Below are 21,092 nucleotides of genomic sequence, written 5' to 3' on the forward strand. Positions count from 1 at the left end.
CTTTACAACTTTTGCCCCGATCTAAGAGCAATTTAAGTAGATTTGTGTTTGCACCTTATGTTGTACATATATCTCGATATCATTCTTTCAATAGCCAATTCTGTGGCTTACTCCAAGAGACCATTTAACTCTATACAAGCATGCACATGTCATGCATGTAGAATGTGGTTTCTCATTTACCATGATCATCCTTCATTCTTCTTTATCTAAAAGAATTTATTTGCTTGCATTTTAAAACATACATAGCAAAGACTCATGTGTAGGTTGGAAGAGCAGCTTGCACTTGATCTCAATTTGCTTGTGGGCTAGGATATGCTTGATGAGATCGAACCATCCAGGGCCCCTTCTTGTTTTGGTCGCTCCGCAGTGACATCCCGACTTAAGTGAGTTGGGTTTCAGCGCTATTGAGTCTCTCTCTCTCTCTCTCGTGCATGCTATTATGATTTTGCGGCTTCTTGCATGCTTTTGTATTTCATGGGCTGTGCCCCAAGTGAAGAGGAATTGTGAGGCTGTTTCCCTCTCTTGTCGGGCTCCCTATGGTTTGCACTATATTGTAAATGTATATGTCTAGGATTCTTTCATAGTGCGTGTGGTGTACCACGCTTGAGAGGTGCCATATAGTTTCCCGCTCAATTGGTCACGAGTGCAATTTGGTGCATTGCCTTTCTTAGTCAGCCGGTCCTCTGATCTTTCCCAAATCTCCATTGTTTATTTGAAGTGGAGTTCCTCCTCTCATTGCAAACCCTACAGGAGAGGGGCACATGCTTGTATGGGGCCGATGGATTGAACCACTCGAAGAACCAGAGTTGTACGATAGAAAGGTGGTTGAAATTATATAAGAGGTTAGAATCCCCCTTAAGTGTGGGCATTTTGCCAAGGAATGCCCTTTGAAATTGCAGAAGGATAATTCAGAGAACCTTGAGGAGGATAGGAAAGAAACGCAAGGGCAAAGTTACCACTCCAAGTACTGAGATGGTGGGAAAGTCTCTTCACCAAATCAAGATAAAAGGGAAAGAGAGGAGACAAAAGTTCAAGGAGAAGCAGACAGAGCCATTGGTGTAGAGAACAAGGAGACTCGTAAGAGGGCAAAGGACAAGAAGAAGCTTTACAGTGAAAAAGAGTCTAATTAGTAAAGTGGAAGACCTTTGTGCAGAACAAAACCTCGGGAAGGAAGTGGAGGTACTTTGGCCACAGTCGAAGGATATTCCAGCCCAGTCACGATTCTCATTGATGGTGGTGGTAGTGCAGCCTTGGATGGTGTCTTCTAATTTGACCATGCCCATGTTATGATTATCCATTTTGCAAAAGGTTTTTCTTAGGATTGCCCATTTTGCAAGGAAGAACTTGAATTTGTGGTTCTGAAAAGATTGGAGGGCCAAACCATCACGTCCGATAAGTTTCCTTGTGGAGTTTTTTTCTGCAGTATGGAATGACTGCTTGGATAACTTATGACACATGCTGAATTGCTTCAGGAGGTCAGGTAATTATGGCATCTACGATGTATTGTGTAGTAATACAGTTCATTCCTAAAGGGGTTGAAAGAACATGGTCGTACCAATGACATCCATCCACCATCTCGAACGAGATGAATGAAGTTTATAATGAACTTGATGCTATTATGAAATTCAGATTGGATCTCTAGCCTTCGATATTATGAGATCAAGAATATGCTTCAACTTTGTTGACGGATAAATTTAAGCAGAAGTACGCAGATGGGCGCCCAACTGATTTAGCACTCAGACTGGCTATCACACAAAGTCTGCTCTCCCTCCCCTCGTGGCTTTAGTGATGAGGCGTTTCCCCTTTCATGTTCTGTTCAATTGTACGAAACATGGGTGTAATCTCTTAGTACATTGAAGTGTGTTAGATGTGTCCCTCGTAGGCCATGTGTCTTTTTTGTAAAACCAAAAAATATATTGGTTGGGGCTAAAGGAGGTGAAACCAATGTGAAAGAAAATCATTAAACTGGGGTTCCATAGTGATTGGAAGGAGATTTTAGTCATGTTAACCCCTTTTTGAGGATGATATAGACATCTACCCTTGATTTTTACCTTACTCTTGCATGCACTCATTCTTTGTTCAAAAAAAGCAAGCAAACAATTAACAATATATAGCAAATCCATCAAAGAACATAATGAAACATTGTTCACAACATTATTATACTACTACATAAATCTACAAAGAATCTACTTCCAGCTACAAATAGACTTGGAACAAAGAACTATTTAGCTTTGAACGTCAAGATACTACTGCAACATTAACACCTAGTGATGATCCATATACAACTCACAACCGCACAATAGAAAGCGCTAGGAACTTTGAACTATTGCAGTAGGAGCAGCACCGATAGTGACATGAGCAGTGAATACACCAGTAGCAGCGGTAGCAACCTTCAGGTAGTACTATTAAAGAGCACTTGCACATGCCTACACAAATATTCTTCCACAAAACATACATCCTCATCAAATAGCTTACTTTAAGAAAGATGACTAGTGACTAAAAAAGAAATACCAAAAGGCCCTTCCAAAAGGCAGTGCTTTGCATGCACTACAATACCTTATTTAACCAAATCTTCAAAGAACCCACGTGTACACTAGCTATCAATCCTAATTGTGACTCGAGGTAGTTGCTTTCAGGATTTGAGAGAGAGAGAGAGTTTCCACAATACTTTCTTATCAAAATGTGAAGTTGTAACAACAGCTATATAGTACTTCATCATGCTGGAAAAATAGCATTTTGTGAAATCTAGACATTCTGATGAATAAATGCTACAACCATCCCGTTCTGCTCCGACTTGTGTGATTACCATCGTCAAGTTGCCTTTTGACTAGGTAGCAAGGAAAACGTTTGTCTGATGTCTTCCCATTTGACAGAACTTGTGAAATCTCAACATTCTGATAAATAAATTCTACAAATGCCCCATTCGGCGCCAACTTGTGCGACTGCCGGCATCAAGTTTGCTTTCGACTTAGGTAGCGAGTAAAATGTTGACAGCTTATCTCCCTTGGGTCATTATACAAATAATTCTCAAATTACTGTAAATGTGAGTCATGCTAAGTGTCTTAAATATGATAGATCTGTTGTCAGTTTGTTTTAGGCTAGGCCAGCCAAGGACGAGGCTTTCTTGTAGCCTTCTATCCATTTTGGAGGTACAGCCCAATTCAGTTAGAAAATGTTGCTATACTGCATGAGGCTCTCCCCTTTGTAGAGAGCCTGAAGCTCTTTACTTTTATTGAATTCCATCATACCCAATTTGTGTAAAATCCCATTGATTGGTTCTTCCCAAGTTGATCTCTGAACATTACGCATATATCATCAGGACCATTAATTGGTTCTTGCCAGTGGTAATATGCAAAAATCTCCCTTCACCAGATGTACAGGGTACCTGAGCCATTTGCAAACCCCACTTTGAACTTTTTAAAGTTTTTCTAAACCCCAATTCATACCTTTTTCTAAAATATACCCATCTCAAAGAATCCTTCCATCAACTACCCTCCAGTATGTTTGTGAAAAAAATAAAAGAAATAGTCTTCGGCCAAGCTGCTTGACAAACCCAAAAGCAGCTCTTGCTTCACTTAAAACCCCAAGAGGAAAGAATAAGAGAAACAAAACAGAAAAGTAGTACCCAAAAACCCAACACCAAAAAGAGGATAAAGGGAAAGAATAAAGGAAACAAAACAGAAAAAATAGAACCCAAAACCCAACACCAAGAGGAGAAAAAGAAATCTAACACATAGAAGCAAGCTTAAAGCAATGAGCAGAGAAAAACATAAGGGCGAGATTTAAAAAACAAAAAAACAGAAGGCAAAAGAGATTCCCATGATGCTATGCAGCAATCTGATCCATTCGAACTTGCTCCATCCAAGATCCCAAAAGTAAATGCTCAGCGTCCGACTTAGTCGGGGTCCGTCGCACAGAGCATGCCATTGAAGGTAGCCCATTGTCGACAGGTCCATCATTCATACCCTTTTGAGCCGGAGATAGGTCTGGTTTCACAAGACCTTTAAGTTTGATCGACTGCCTCAGTCTGGTGATATCATCTCCATTGAAACTCCACTGCGGTTTCCCTGTTGGAGACCCCCAATCAGAGGACAGCAAACCAGCCTCAGAATCCTTGGAGCCTCGGCTATTCTTATCTCTTTGGAGTAAGGTGGGATGAGCAGCTGTTGGTGTGACTGCTTCACAGGATATAGAACTTGCCTTGCCAGTGTCACAATGAAGCTCCAAGTCTCTACAAAATCCATTTATAGAAGAGCCAGAAATATGAGAGAGTGCAACAGTTGGCTTCATCATGCTTGCCCCCTGACAGCATCTGCTCTGATGAGGTTCCTTCTGCATATATGGTAGACTTGGACTTGTTTCTCCCGGATACATCTCAATCTGTGTGTGAATGCATGGAACACACACAGCTGTTTGAGGATCTTCAAAGGGTGAATATAAACCTGGCTGAGATGAGAATTTTGGGGATGCTGAAACAGTCGAGGAAAGGAAATCCTCCGGCCCACTAGGAGTGCCATTCAGAACAAACTGCTGGTACTTAGCAGATCTTGCAGACGGGCTGCCACAACCAGAGGACTGCAAACAAAGTTGTAATGGAGATCTTGGTGATGACACAATGTTAGATGCAGAAACATCATCCATATTTGCTGAAGACAGATTCAGGCCCATACTATGATATTTTACAGATCTAGGCATGCCATAGCTGGAGCCATCATATGCTATATTCAACCTTGTGTAAGCAGATAGAGAGGCTGCATCATCTGGAAAATGCCCTTCAACATCAGAAAGCCGGCTCATCTCTTCTAAACCTAGATCTCTAGCGCTTAAGGCAGCTCTCAGCCTACTAGCCTGAACACTGTTCCCCCCCGGCAGTTGTAAGAGGGGCATACCTGGCTGAACCCAGCTGCCATGGTGTGGAGAATTTACAGATGTAGGTGACATCGGAGGAGTGTTTACTGATGAGAAGGATTGGACCGGTGGCATTGAAGATGGAGATGCTGGGCTAGATGATGAACCTAATAGGTGCAAATCTGTGAAGGACATAGCTTTAGAGGATGCAAGGGTAAATTCAGATGACAGAAGCGGTCGGAGCTCCTCTTTGGTGTGTGCAAAAAAGCACACCCTCCTGCTGCAGCTAATACCATCCTTACAAAGACGAGTGCGGTACTGTGCAGGATGCAGCCAAGACTCAAAAATACCATGGGCATATTCACAGGCATCCCCATTTCTACAAGCACCCTTGCGAAACTCCGGGCAAGGAACACAACTGTAGTGGTATCTCCTTGGATCTCTTCGCCTTGCATTTTCTCCAGGGTGTACAAATGGACATTCTGTCCAATCATGAGAATAGGCCCTTGAGCAGGGTCGGATCTTGAAAGAAAACATCCTAAACTCAACAGTAGCATAGATACCATTCTTGATATCTGGAAGAGAGGGATCTGCAGGGTACTCTCTCCCACTTTCTAGATTATTCTTAAGAGAGCTATCACCAAATACCTTGGGCGAAGAGGATGGTGACAATGAGCCTCGAGACCTTCTAGAGACTGCAGTTGTTGAATTGATTGAAATGCCTGACAAGGACTCAATAACATTAGATTCACCCGCACACTGAAAACCATCCAGATTATCATCTATTGCTTCAGAGCCAGGACTCCATTGACCATCTATTGATTCAGAACAGGTATAATTAGGCTTGTCTTCATGGCACATCCAAAAGTTGCTCAGTATTTTCTTCTCCACACTTCTTTGTGAAGGTAGCTTGCAATCAGCCATTAAGTGAAAGGGTTGTCGCCCTTGAACATCTGCTATTGTGGGATCTGCACCGTGACTAAGCAGGACCTTAATAGTCTCAATCACATTACTGGATGCACCAGCAGCTGCACAGTGGAGAGCTGTGCTTCTATCTGGACCACACACTTGATTTATATTACCACCATGAACAGAGATGTGCTTCAAAATGTACCTCAGGACATCCAAACTACCATATAAGGCAGCAATCATTGCCGGTGTCCTCTGAAGCCACACCATCTTTTTAGATCCATATGACCGGCAGTACCAACTTCCAAAAACATCCACAGGAGCATGATTGTCCTCCACGGCTTCTCTGAATGCTTCAAGGTCATTATTGGCAGCAAGCTCCAACAAATATGATACAGATTCGCCATCAAAAGAGTTTACACTTCCATTGGGGGCTAGGGAACTATTGCTATCACTATCTGCAGCAGAACTTGAGCAGCCCTGAATGCCACACATGCTTTCTTCAGTTCTTAGACACTACTACCGAACTTCGTACCTGCAATGGAAACAGAGCATCAAATACATATACACACAGAGGGTTGAGACTCTAAAAATTGTATTAATGACCAAGTATGTAGCTGTCAAAAAGACATGTTGTCTCTTCTAAACCGAAGTTGATATTCAAGCCAAATAAGTCAGAGACTCCTGCTATGCCAAATCAACTTCCGCTCAAATTTTATAGGCTATTTACAAGAGCACTTGGAGAATGTCATCATTGAGCTATCCCGCCCCAGGTCTTGTATCTTCAATTTCACGCCCTGCTGTCCCAGGCAGAAGTCACACTGCTTTATGATATAGAGCTGGTCCGGGAAAATACAAGTTGACACAACCTCACTACAGCCTTATATGAATAGTATTATAGGTGGTATGTAATCAGGCACATAAAAGAGAATGTGTAGCATCAACCTATTTCTGGGCATTGAATCCCTCACAAAACAGGAGCTGTAATCATATGAACGCTGCTTCCACAGGAGAGTGATCCTCCACAATTAGAGTACAGAGGTCACTCATCGATGACAAGAGTAACACAACAGAAGATACCCTAAACTCAGTGATAACAACAGGCTCCATATGCACGTCATGCAAAATGTTCTAGGCAATCGAACCATGGCCGTAAGAATGCATCCAGCTGCAGTGCAGATCATCCAAAACATGGCTCAGAAAATAACAGATTTGAGCATATGATCTGATGAAGGAGAAAGCCTGTGAAGTGAGGCAGCAAATAAGTAAAATGGTAGATATGAACAAGCAAGTGTCTCTGGTTTATTAAGATTAAACGGTCTAAAGAAAAATATCGGTTAATAAACCTAGCATTGCTTTGCAATAAGAAATTAATGAATTGCAGTCGCATGAAAACAAAAACTGTTCCAACTTTGGAAGCACTTACAAACCTTGAAGAGGCACAAAGGTGATTAAGCTTGTGCCTGTAGACAAAGGAAAGACGTTTGACGTGAAACAAGATATATGCTTCAAAAATGTAAGAAAGACATAATAAGCTTGTGCAAGTGGACAAACGCACTAGCTATGCACTGCATAAAGGGAGATGCTATAGAAAAGAGTTTCAAGATTAAACCGATTAAGGGCAAATTTTAGGGCAGAATACACTGTGATAGGAGCAGAGGTTTAAAGAGTTTCAAGATTAAACCAGTTAAGGGTAAATATCCATGGATTAGGGCAGATTACACTGATAGGAACAGATGTTTAAAGATTTCAAGTTTAAACCAGTTAAGGGAAAATTTTCATGGATTGGGGCAGAGCACACTGTGATAGGAACAGAGGTTGAATGAGTTTCAAGATTAAACCAGTCAAAGGCAAATTTCGAGGATTAGGGCAGAGTACACTGTAATAGGAGCAGAACAGGGCAATTCATGCACTGAAACAGGGGAAATGAGACACGACTATAACACGGCATGACCTGAGAATTATCAAACACAAACCATAACAAACAGATACATGAGGATCATCAAACACCGAAAATGTTAGGGTGCAGACCTGCTTGCAAAAGAACTGTGAGTTGGGTACCTGATCTTAGAGGCGGTCTGGCCTGTCTCTCTCTCTCTCTCTCTCTCTCTCTCTCTCTGTGAGTCGGTTAGTTCTGTGTTGTCTGCTTCGTCCCTTTTCTCCTTTCTTCCTCTCTGATCTAGTCTTACTCTGTTCCGCCCGCCCAATCTCGCTCACATAGGCAAACAGTAGCCTTTCAGCTTTCCCAAGAAGTGGGTCGCTCCATTATCAACAGTGCAGGCGTGGGTTGGACTCCTTTTTCCGCACACGCAGCTCGCAGTGACACATGCACAGGGGTACTCTCTCTCTCTCTCTCTCTCTCTCTCTCGTGCTACAGAAGAATATTTGAAAAATGGGACGAGATCTGCAGAGCTAATTCATGATTTTTCTTTGCTATTTAATTAAACATCCCTTTCTGACGAGTTTTCATGTTTGAAGGTGTCCTGGTCAAACACGCCATCCATTGTAGCGGCTTAATCGGGGTGCGCCTATACGTGTATGATGTCATCAAAACACGCCATATCTTGGTCCTGAGTCCTGAGTCCTGACTACGAGTCAAAAGAAATGCACCAAACTAAAGCTCCTATTTTGCAAATTAAGTTATTAGACCCGAAATGTAAATAATTTTATTATATAATTAATAACGTTGGGGTCCGCCCGCCTGTCCAACCAGTCAGGACTCAGTTAGCTTCAACGATTCCCTATTAGACTTAAACCTAGAACGATTTTAGCCTATGAATAACGCTTTTGTATGAATTTCCAAAAGCTATGTCCAAATTTCTTGATTTGTGGGTTTAACGAAGACACCAATGGGATCTACCTAGATGGACCTTAGCCTACAATTTTATTTTTTTGAAATTGTATAAATTTCAGAAGGTATGTCCAAATTCCTTGATTTGTCAATTTAAGAAGAGTTCATTGCATCCAAGATAAAATAATTAAGGACCGACGCTAACCCAATTGGTTGGGATTGTGTGTGATTTGTGGGACATCAAAGGCTTAAAGCCCACAATGGGGTGGCTTTGAGGTGCCACACCTTCGTGTGAAAGATAGATGTTATTCCCACCAATAAATACCGCCACAAGGCACAAGAATCCCATTACAAAAGGAAAGACATGGAATGGTTAAGGAAATACTCGTTCTATGTTTGATAAACATTAGAAAAAACACTCAGTGCTATGATAAAATAGACATTGAGGCTCCAATGCCTTGTTATAAGGATCAATCACATACAAGTTATACCAATTTTAGTAAATTTTAAAAATATATGTGAAACCCTTGAGGAAACACATAAATCCTTTGTCTCTTCCCTTTTGAGAGAGAGAGAGAGAGAGAGAGAGAGAGAATGTTAAGTTATGTATTTTAAAAATGTAAAAAGATTACAAAATTAGACTTTTATAGAGGCAATCCTCCACGAGACTGCTTAGTCATATCAAGACGAATGTTTTTAGCTGAAGGTTACATTAATAGAGTATATTAACCTATTCCAAAGGAAGTTTAGATTATATATATTTTGCATGATATCATGGAAATTTTTTTGCATGATGCTTGTAGGGTCCACTCGTAGAGTGCTCATAACCTTCCCCCTAGACAGCTCAAACCCATTATATCTACGTCTTTTCATGAATACCTTGTAAGCAAGTATAACAAAGAACCATTGTAGGTTTCAAATGTATTGAATAGCATAGCTTTGAACCCATGTTCCTAGATGGTGTAATAGGCCATATTGAGTTGAAGTAACCATTTTCGTTTCTTCATCGCACTTTGGTGATGATTGAAATATTTTTGTTTTCATAGACCCCAATAAGTGGTTAAAAAGAGTGATACTATTGAGACATGTATGCACACAATCAATCTCCTTGCCCTATAATATATGAGAGAGTAGGCCCCTTGCACACTACCTAGATGTCTAAAGAAATGGGGCATCCAAAGTCACATATGACACCCAAAACTCGTGCATAAAGAAGCTAAAGGCAATTCCTATCCAATGATGAATCATGATCCCCAACCAACTACCAAAACAAGTACCCTTCCATGAGAAATGGGGATTGAACCTAGTTCTTCGATACAAAGGCCACAACTTTACCAATGACCCAAATTCATTATATCAAATAAATAATACATAAACTATAGCTATTTGGTGTGTAAGCTACAAGCACAAACATTCTGTGTGTCCAACAATGTATAGCTAGTTGTGCATCCTTCTAACTAGATAGAACTTTATGCTTTAGGGTTCTAGTTAGTTCTTATATTTGATCATGTCTTTGGAAGTCAATCGTTTGTAGAGGGTTTAGGATTCTTGTTCAATACAACCAAGCCCAAGTCGCAGTGGGCACATATTGTTCAAGTCAATGATAATGTACTTCAAGTACCTAGAAGGCAAAAGACTACCATTGTAGGTCAATTGCATGTAGAGGGTTTAGGATTGAGGTTCAACGTCAACCAAGGCCAAGTCACAATGGACACATCCAATAGAAAGATTTAGCTAGCTATTCACCTCAATGTTCAAGTCATTGATAATGTACTTCAAGTAACTAGAAGGCCTAAAGACTGTCATTGTTCTCTCAATCATAAGGAGGTCTTTGCTTGCTTCCATCCAAATCAAGATGATGCCATGATCTAAGAAATCAAAGATGTAGAGTTGTGTCTGCAAGTTTAAATGTTCCATGCTATCTTTGCCTCACTCTGATCCTCTAGCATGACATGCATGCTAAAATAAGGTCTATGGCATATTTTAACTACTAGCATCAAATATTAGAATTTCAACCCTTTCTAATTAGAAGTAGTCGTTGCCAAAAAATACTAGTAAGATGACCCAAAATCCCCATCATTAGATTTGGCCCTGCTCTAACCCCAATCATTAAAGCCACATTGGAGGATGCCATGCAATAAAATTATCAAGACTATTAACCTATTGGCCAAGGATTTGAATAAGAATATACCTAGATGCAAGAGCTAAATATATGAATGGCATTACTAAGAAACAACATAAGATGCAAGTTCACAATAGGGCCGTAGCGCAGCCAAGCATACAAAGAGAATAAGAATAGGGAAAGTAATGGGAGGAAGAAGACCATCACAGTGACCATGATAATGCACCCTCATTAGTCAAAAGAAGCAAGGACAATTAGAGGTCAACTTAGAGGCCAATTGGTTGGGGAGGATCTCTTGAAGTAGTAGGAGAAGGATCAAGTACTAATGCAAGCCATGTGTATCCCCATTAAACAATAATTGAGAGCTCATTATGAGTAATACCTTGGCCAAGAAGTGAAAGCCAGTTCAATGAGTAGCTTGCCCAATATCCAAGGTCAAAGTGCTAATGGGAGATGTTTAAATGGACAAAATCATATTGTTATAATTCTAGGAGATGTTCGTTCAATACACAAATCACAACAAACAACTTATGCAAACCCTTTAGGAGCTACTAGTTGTCCCACCAGCAACTCCACAAAAGCCAATAAAAAGCACACGAATCACGTCACAAAAAGAAAGACATGGAATGGTTAAGGAAATCCTCATTCGGTGTTTGATAAACATTAGGAAAAAAACTCACTACTACGATCCGATGCCTTGTTATAAAGGATCAATCACATATAAGTTATACCCATTTTAGTAAATTTTAAAAATATATGTGAAATCATTGAGGAAACACGGAAGAGAGAGAGAGAGAACATTAAGTTATGTATTTAAAAAATGTAAAAAGGTTACAAAATTAGACTTTTATAAAGGCAATCCACCATGAAATTGCTTAGTCATATATCAAGACAGATGTTTCTAGTTGAAGCTGACTTTAATAGAGTATATCAATCTATTCCAAAGGAAATTTAGATTATATATATTTTGCATGATATCATGGAATTTTTTTTTGCATAATGCCTGCAGGGTCCACTAGCAAAGTTTGCTCAGAACCTTCCCCTCAGACGGCTCAAACTCATTATATCTACATCTTTTCGTGAATACCTTGTAAGCAAGTATAACGAAGGACCATTGTGGGTTTCAAATGTATTAAATAGTAGCATAGCTTTGAACCCATGTTCCTAGATGGTGTAATAGGCCATATTGAGTTGAAGTAACCATTTTTGTTTCCTCATCTCACTTTGGTGATGATTGAAATATTTTTGTTTTCGTGGACCCCAATGAGTGGTTACAAAGAGTGACACTATTGGGACATGTATGCACACAATTGTGGGAGCTTTCGCTCAACCGCCAAGACCTTCGGACCGCTTATTCTTTTAAGCGTTTCAAGCGAGCTCCAATGGCTATCTCTCACCTAGCCGACGCGCCGTCGATCCTATGAGTGTAGTGAGCTTACCTTGATGCTCAATCGAGTGCCCTCCTCCCTCTTACACTCCGGTAGCTCCACGATCCTAGATGCTAGCTCAAGCATCCTCAAGCCTCCTCCATCTCCAAGCTCCATCCTCCATAGCCACGTGCGCAAGAGAAGAGAAGAGAAAGGAGGAGAAGAAGGGGAGAGGAGATGGTGAATAGCTTCACCCTCTTGATCCCTCACTCTCTCATACACACTCACTCCCTCACACTCCCTCTCTCAAGAGCACACACAAGCAAGAAGGAGAGAAGAAGAGAGGAAGAAGAAGACTTCTTTTGCCACACACCAAAGAATGAGCTTCTCATTTACTTTTCAACTTTATATACAAAACCCTAAATCCCCTTTTGGGCGGTCATTCCCTTTTCCCCTTTTTACATGGCCGGCCATAGCCTAGGCCCTTTTCCCCATTGTCCTTCTATCTTTCTAGCTTCCTTTTTACCGCCCATCTACATTTACAAATTGCACGGGTGAGAGCCCGGCGCTCTTTTACAAGATTTTAGGGTGCGCCTTTTTATTTAAAAATGCGCCTTTCCCTTTTTGTATTTGCCTTGGACTTTTAAGGCTGCCCTTTTCTCCTTTTCTTTCTTCAGTCGGGCTACCTTTTTTCCTCCTTTGCCCTGCGTCTTTTCCACTTCCTTTTGCTTTCTTCGTGTTGGGGTTAACATTACCCCCCTCCTAGACGAGTGCCAGTCCCATGGCACTCATTGTCGTAGGTGGCAGGTGGTAGCATGCACCGAAGACGTGGGTGACAAGGACGCTTGTGGTGTTCGTGGGGTCTGCATTGGTGGCCAGCGCACGTGTTGGTTTGTTGGGGATTCCGCACATGACTATTCTTTCCAGGCTTGTCGAATGGTGAGGGGTAAGCAGTCAGAGTTGGGTGTTGATGAAGAACGAATGACACTTCCGTTGTGGTCTTCAACACCTGCAATTGAGAACCTCTCAGGTGGTCTCTCCCTAAGGGTAGTGCTAGTCTTCTCGATTGTGCACAAGACATATTTGATTAGTTTGGGAGACAGGTCGAACTCTAAGCAAGCTGAGAGTATTGTCCTGCACTTGAGGACCCAAACTGTGAATATACTTCAGTGCAGGCATTATGTGAGTGCTTGTGCATACTTAGATATTACTTAGTTAGAAGACTGTCAGCCTGGTTCCTTGTATAGCGAGGGGTCGGTGAAGCAAGGGGCTAAGTTGATGGAAAAATGTGTCAATGAAGACGGGGAGTACACTTGAAGGTTGCTGGAGACATCATTATGGTCTTTCCATTGTCTTTTAAGCCTTGCTTACCACGGTGGGTTGTAATGGCATTGAGATGAGTGCAAAAGACTATCATGGGCGAGGCGAGCTCCCTAGGTATGTCCTGCCCTTAATGTGCCCTCGAAAATTGTGGGGGATGTATGAAAGGGCTAGGGGATTAGGGATGGAGCCAGCCGACCAAGGTTGCTAGACGTACCTAATTTGAGGACCCCTAGGTGCAGTGCTGTGATCGTGTGTGCTTTTTCTTTTTTTCTTTTTTTTTGTAGCATGAGGAGGCGTATACATGAAGGCAACGGTACAAGGTCATGACAAGAGTTTACTCCTCGTCATCTGAATAGTGGGTAGGGGTTGGAGGAGGACGGGGGGACCTTGTTAAGGAATTTTCGACTCAACAAGTAGCCTTTGATGTGAAGGCGGGTTTTGAGGGTGGTGGTAGAAAGAAAGGGGTGGTTGCACTGGGTGAATTTGCTGTCGTTCATGTCTTCGAGTAGTGCACCACAGAAAGAGGGCAAAAGAGAAGCACGCATCATGAGGCGAGTCATGGTGTTGCTGTCTATGGCGTTGGGGTCAAAATAGAGGGGTGGGAGGTGGTGTTCTTGGGGTGCGGGCTCTTTGGTGGACTAGGATCCTAATTAACCTAAGATAATTACAAGTGGTGATGAATGCGGGGTCGGGGCAAGAGGTGAATTCGCTAAGAAATTTGTCTATAGAGCTATACAAGTCGGGGAGGGTGAAAAGGAGGGCGTTTCTATGGGAGGTGCTATTGGTATTAAAGATGATGGGGAAATCGAACCTGCCGTGGATGGATGGATTGAAGTCCACTCCTACCCTTTGAGGATACGGCATGAAAGTGGGGTCGTTTCTCTCTGAAGGGAGGGTGTTGCAAAATGCCATCCACGCTTCCAGGTTGACGTAAAAAATGCGTCTCCTCCAGGTGGGTTGGCAATTATAGCCTTCCACTGATCTAGGCACCTGGAGGACTTTATCTTGCCAAAACTCGCGGTCCTCGGCTCCCCAAGCAGTTGGGTGAGCCTTACGCTCCGCTAACCATTTGACTTTGAGCCTTGCCCCCATGGCAATGACATCCTCCACCAGCTGAATGGGTAGTACCCTATTCAAGGCAGTGGGAAACTCAAAGCGCAGGTCGAAGGGGTCGCGGTTATACTCCTGCTATTCCCAGATAATCAATTCGGCACGGAATTCAGCAGGGGAATCTTGGGTGCGCAGTAGGAGAGGGGCAGGCTGTCTCGGGACAGGTCTGGCATTCAGTTTTCTTCTTGCCTTCTCCACCATCTCTTTCCTACAGTTGGTTTGGGCCGCTCTTCGCTCGGAAGATGTATCAGGGGGCTGTACTTCGGCTTGTTGTGGTTGAGGGGGTGGTGGGACATATTCCTCCTTCTGAGGTCCCAGATCGAGCTCCGGTTCACCCCCTTCTGCTTTGCTCGTCTTCTTGTGTTTTTTCCTCTGTGAAACCGAGGTCGTCTATCTCCTGTGCCGTCAGGCCTACCTGTGCAAGATATCTTCTCTGCTCTTCTAGGCTCTGCGGCGGGCCTCCTAGCTGCAGCGGCACGTGCAAGCCTGCTGTGAGAGCTCTGCGCGCAATGGTTAGTTTCCTTTGCAGCTGATCATTGGCTTCATCTCCTTCTGGTCTGGTGGCATGGAGCAGCGTATTGAGAAAGGTGTGCTGCTGAGCTATCATGGAGAGCTGGGCTGCTTCTGCCTGATTCTCAGCCAGCACCCTGTCTCCTTCGGCCTTGGCTAGCCGACGTGCTAAGTCCCGTACTCTATGCTCGTTATGATCGGACCATTCTTTTGCCCTTCTCTCCATATCTTCCAAGCTCTCCCCCTGATGGAGGGTCATTGCCATGAGTTGTTGCTGCTGGGCCTCGAGCTCACGGTGCAGGTGGGACTGCTCCTGGCGTTCCTCTGTGATTTGCGCATTGAGCTGGTCCAGCTTTACCTGCATCCTTCGCACCTGTTCTACCCTTAATTGATCTAGCTCTGCAGCCTCCTGTCTGATTTTGTCAAGCTAGCTTTGCGCTTCCAGGTTGGCTGCAGATAACTGATCATTCTTGCGCCGAAGGTGGGCATTCGTTTCCCTCTCCCCGTCGAGACGCTCCATCAGGATTTTCCTTCTTCCCTCCCAAGCAGCATCGCGTTCCTTCAGGGCTCTTAGTTCTTCTGTCTCCTTAGTGTTGGCTTCCTCCCTGAGCACAACGATTTCCTTTTGATATTCTGTTATCTGCTTCACTCTGTCTAGCTGCAGGGCGGCTTGTGATTCTCGTTCCGCTGCCAGCTCCTCCACGGCTATCTTCCTTTCCTGTCTGGCTCTTTGCAATTGTGCAAGCAGCTCCTTCACGTACTCGTCGTAGTGGCCTGCTGGAGGTGGGGAGTGGGGCATGGTTGTAGTGGTGGCAACCTCTTCTAATTAATGTCTTTTCAATTCCGACCCTGGCTCTAGTTCAGTCGTGGCTGCCCTTTTGGCTCCTGAAGCTGGGGTGGCCACGGCCGCTTCCCTTGCCAGCTCCCTTTCCACCAGAAACTGCAGCCAGGTGACCATGTTGCTCTCATCGACTTTTGGGGTGTGCAGCCGGGTGGCGGTGGCAGGGGGTGTCACCATGATAGGGGTGGCTTGCATGGGTGGCATGAGGAGAGGGGAGGCTGGCCTGATTGGGTCCTTTCCTTTTCCTTCTGCAGGAGGCATGTGCACAATTTCCGACACACCAGTGCTGGGACCGGGTGCCTCAGGTTGGTGCGGACCCCCTGCTCCTTCCACGTCTCTTCTTCGCTGTTCCTCGATGGAGCGACGGGTTGCCAGCTCCAAATCTTCCTCTTCTCTCCTTCTCAGCTCCTCCTCGGCCCTCTTTTTTCTTTCCTCCTCTTCCCTTACTTACTCCCTTTGGGCCCATTCGAGCTATTCCTTCTCTTTCCTCCTTCGCTTCTCCTCTCTTTTTCCGTGTAGGGCCTTAGTCCGTTGTTCCGCCTTCCTTTTTGGTGTAGCCTGGGGTTCTCCCTCCTCGTTGGTGTCCGTTTCCGTTTCATCAGACTACTCTTCCGCATGAGGCTGGGACTACGACGGCGATTGGCCACTTTTCTCGTCACCTCCCTGTTTGTCTTCTCCTGCTTGTCCCTGCCCTATTGCTTTGTGGATGATTGCGGTAAGGGCACCTCCAAACCCTATGGTGGAGGCCTTGGAGGATGAGGCTTTGCGGGTCGATCGGGGTAAAGGGGATTCTCCTGCCACGGCTCTTCCTCCTGTTGCCAGGGCCTTTGCCGAACCCTCAATTGTCTTTCTTACGAACCCATTGAGGTTCACCTCGTCCAGCGATTGCGCATCGATGCTTTCGAGCAGAGGTACATTGATTCTAGACATAATGCTGTTGTACCGCTGGCTTGAGAACAGAGCATGCATCATCTTCGCCTGCAGCTGAATCTCTTGGTTGGGGATGTTTGCCAGGCTAATTCCGTTGTTGGTGTGGACCTTCACTTTATCCATCCCCAACATGGCATAGATGTCTCTTTTTGGTTTCCTCTCCACCTTGTTTGGCAGCCCTAATGCCCTTTCTACCAGCTCGGGGGTTAGCTCGACCTGCACTTGTCTGGTAGCTTCCCTGTCCCGCACCGTGACGATGCCCCTGTTTCTGTTGAAGGTACGCAAGAACTCAGCGCATAGGGTGTAGTTTATCCTCTGGCCCACTGCGTCCAGGTACCTCTGTAGGTGGCATTGCTCTATAATTTGACGTACCACTGGTTCTTCGATGACTACGTCTTCCAGGTTGGATATGTGGAGGAACTTCAGCTGGTTGAACGCTCTTGTTTCCACCGTGAGGCCGTACTTCACTTGTTCTTCCTCCAAGAAGGGGAGCTTGCCTGCTTTGTCTTGGCTTGCCATGGTCGCCACCTGCACATTTAGCCAATTCCCTTTTTAGTATTTTGTGGCAACTAATTTGCTGAACGACTAAAAGCATAGCAGATTTTATTGCTCATAGCCCTAACTTTTCCTTCCAGACTTCTATCACCTCCTTTTATATTTCAATTTTAAGCCTTTCACACTTGGTTTCCTTTTTAGATTTAACTTCGTTTATCCCCTTACTTTTTAGATTTAACTTCGTTTATCCCCTTACTGCCCCTTCCCCCTTTGAAAAGAAGAATCCGTCCCAGGATTGGAGGTTGTGGGGCCAAGGCGTTCATCTTTATTTGTGTAGGAGCCAAACATAGAAATTGGGGTTATATTCCAGGTGTGCAGCGCAGTCCAGGTCACAGGGTCGAATGCCTACATGTGTGATGTACGTGAGGACATCTGTGAGCAAATCACCGGAGTCGACTCGACTTGCGATTGTTGAGAATCAGCAATCACACTCAAACAGCCTCTTTGTATGGAGTCTCAGGGTCAAGGACATGCAGGCTAACTTATCCCATATGCACAATGGTGCCTACTGCAGTTTCCTACTTTCCTATAAAGCATTGTACTTGCTTCCTTTCTTAATGCAATGATAGTACTCTTTTCATTTCAGTAAAGTGTCAATGTCATTGTCCACATACACAAGATTGTGTTTATGAGTCCAAGTCTCAATCTTGGAACCTAATTCACTTGTGTAACAAACAGTGTCCTTTCCATCATGAGTCTACACTTATTTCTTCATCCTCCATAGCTTCCGGTTATGCCATGCTCTAGATCCCGCATTTCTCACATGGTATCAGAGCCTAGTTGGGCATGGCATTGCTTGTCTAGCCTCTCTTGATTCTTCTGAACCTCCATCCAGCTCAATGTCAGCTCATGACTTCATCTCCCAACTCTACTCTCACTGAAGCTTCCATGGCAGCCATAGCCAGCAACACCCTGTCAGATTGAACTGCTTATATCTCACTCCACAGGTCAAATCTCTTGGAGCTTCCTTCTGGAAAAGTATTTCCCAACTCATAAAGCTTCTCTGTATCACATCAATCCAGGACATTGGACCATCTGGAGCTCAGCATTGTGAAAATCCCAAATCTCTGCTCTGTGTCTGCCATAGCCAGACAGGACCTACCTTGCTTGGAGCTTCCATAACTCTTCAACCAGGCAGAATTTCAACACGATTTCTTCTGGAGAAATGTTCCTTGGCTCAGGGTGCAGCTTCTTGTCACTTTAAACACCAACATTGGGGATCTACAGCTCCAGCATTGCAGAAATTCGCTGTCGCTGTCCAAATCTGCGCCGTGTCTGATCGAGCTCCCTGCGTGCACCGTGCTGTCCGCGATCTACACGATTTCCATGGGGCTTTGATAGCCCATGAAGTCAGCTTCCTAGGCATGTAAAATTTTTTTAAAATGATCAAGTATAGCTCCTGCAATGTTGAAAAAACCAGGCCCCTGTCTCAGAAACCCTAATTCCACCATAGCCAAAAGCTTCAAAATCTTGACATTTTTCACTGTTTCTCTCACTGAAGTTATCAACAGTGATTTTAATCACTGAGCAATACTCTCTGAAGTTCGTTAAAGAACTGTCACTCAGATCTGAAGGCATCAGCATCAAATCAAGAAGGGGAAGATCACTTGGATTTTAAAAGAGTAAAAGACTTTTGCAGATTTGGTATTAATTGACACTCAGTGTTTTTTAACACTTGTGTCTCTCAATCAATTCTTCTGTTACTCAAATCAAATAAGTCTGAAGTTGATTTGCTACTGTTCCCGTAAATCTAAACATGGGCAAAGACTCTCCAAATGCTCGATTCAAAGGAGTCGGGTTCCACACTTGGCAAACCCGCATCAAGCTCATCCTGATGAAGAAGGGTCTCTGGGCCATTACAAATGGCAAAGAGAAGAAACCCCGGGACGCGGACCTTGCAACTACTTGGCAAAAGAATGATGACAGAGCCCAGGCCATTATCAAATTGGAGCTAGATGACAGTTATATTCATCATGTGGATAACTGTGAGACCTCACAGGATACATGGAAAAGACTTGACACCCTGTTCGGTGCACAATCTAAATCATCAAAGTATGGTCTCCTGATTGAGTTCTTTAGGCTTGAAATGAAGTCAAGCACATCACTTGCCACACATCTTAATTACATGGAAGGACTCCTAACCCAACTTGCAGGAATCAACATTAAAATGGATGAAGATGTTTGCATCGGTGTTCTACTTAAGAGCTTGCCTCTTGAATATAATAATGTATCAAAAACTTTAATCAACATGCCAAATCCTGAACTTGTTGATATCCAGGCATCACTGTTAGAAGAAGAAAAGAAGCTAAAAACTAAAGAACCAAGTACCTCTAGAGATGAGCATGCATTATATGTTGGAAACAGGTACAAAGGCAAGAAAGATCAGCTCTTTTGTGACTTCTGCAAAAGGACCGGACACACCGAGAAGTTCTGCCACGCAAGAAAGAGATCCCAAAAGGCCTATCTAGTCGCAGTCAAAGAAGAAGAAGAAAATGGAGCAAAGGAAGAAGAAGATGAAGATGAAGATCACCAAGATCGGAAGGACAAGACTCATCAGTCCTTGTACTCTCATAATTCTGATAGACTGTTTTAATAGCCTTGTATTTTCCTTACCCTAATGCTTCCTGCCATAAGCTTTGTAAACTCCTTATGTAACTTGGCATTACAGTCCCTGTACACTTTGTGAGGCCCCTGTTACAGCCTCTGGATGTCCACCATGTTTATGGTACCCACACTTAGCTTTTTCTGCAACAGCCTCTGGTGTTTTGCCATGTCTGTGGTATGCCCACACTTTGCAAGTGGTTCTCATTACAGCCTCTACACACTTTGTGCCTTTCCTAGTTGTGATTGAGGAGGGGTGTTGAGAATCAGCAATCACACTCAAACAGCCTCTTTGTATGGAGTCTCAGGGTCAAGGACATGCAGGCTAACTTATCCCATATGCACAATGGTGCCTACTGCAGTTTCCTACTTTCCTATAAAGCATTGTACTTGCTTCCTTTCTTAATGCAATGATAGTACTCTTTTCATTTCAGTAAAGTGTCAATGTCATTGTCCACATACACAAGATTGTGTTTATGAGTCCAAGTCTCAATCTTGGAACCTAATTCACTTGTGTAACAAACAGTGTCCTTTCCATCATGAGTCTACACTTATTTCTTCATCCTCCATAGCTTCCGATTATGCCATGCTCTAGATCCCGCATTTCTCACAGCGATGTGGAGCTCTTCCTCTGTTAAGAGGCGGTCGAGATAGGGGTGCCCTGAGATATGATCGTCCATGGACCAACCCCGAAGAGTGGTTAACACTCTATACGAGGTAGGTGTGACATAGGTGGGATCATACTCGGCCGTTTTGATGGCTCGGCGTTGTTCGGCGTTGGTCATTATGCGGCATCCGTCGACTTTCCATTTCAACCTAAGAGCGTACCACTGCTTCAAGAAGGTTGATCCCGTATCCGCCAGGTGGGATAACCTTGCGCTCTCTTGGTGAGTGATGGCAGACGTTGTCCGTGGGTCAAATGATGTGATGAGGCGTTGCTTAATGGCTTGCTCTCTGGAGACCTCGCTAGCGAGCAACTCGGCGGCAGAGCGAGAAGCCTGTGCAAAGGCGAATTCAAAAGTCTCCCAAGAGCAAGGCATATTGCGCACGTCTATTGCAAAGGGTTTTGCTAATAGTCAAGTCCAGGCGATCATAGCTGAGGGCCAGTGCAACAAAGGTGGCATCGAGCTGTTTGATGCAGTCCACCACATCAGTTCCAGTGTCCTCTGCGAGGTCAGTGGCCAG

The 21,092-nt window shown here is 43.9% G+C and overlaps 1 protein-coding gene across 8 annotated transcripts; it reads right to left on the minus strand.

Moving 5' to 3' along the window:
* Positions 1–2,656: 2,656 nt before the first annotated feature.
* On the minus strand, positions 2,657–8,131 carry LOC148016977 (zinc finger CCCH domain-containing protein 56-like). 8 transcript variants are annotated; one of them, XM_087663498.1, is made up of 3 exons: positions 7,819–8,131; positions 7,188–7,220; positions 2,657–6,292 (listed from the first exon to the last, which is right to left on the minus strand). In XM_087663498.1, the coding sequence occupies exon 3, from the start codon at positions 6,250–6,252 to the stop codon at positions 3,826–3,828; it is 2,427 nt and encodes an 808-aa protein (XP_087519624.1). In that variant the 5' UTR covers positions 6,253–6,292; positions 7,188–7,220; positions 7,819–8,131; the 3' UTR covers positions 2,657–3,825. The 8 variants fall into 8 exon arrangements, with proteins under 8 accessions (XP_087519624.1, XP_087519621.1, XP_087519623.1 ...); XM_087663495.1 differs by having other exon boundaries at positions 2,657–6,925; XM_087663497.1 differs by lacking the exon at positions 7,188–7,220.
* Positions 8,132–21,092: the final 12,961 nt, after the last annotated feature.

The sequence above is a fragment of the Lygodium microphyllum genome, chromosome 22 (genome assembly GCF_053477565.2).
Source record: "Lygodium microphyllum isolate KBCC chromosome 22, Lygodium_microphyllum_v1.1.10, whole genome shotgun sequence".
NCBI lineage: Eukaryota > Viridiplantae > Streptophyta > Polypodiopsida > Schizaeales > Lygodiaceae > Lygodium > Lygodium microphyllum.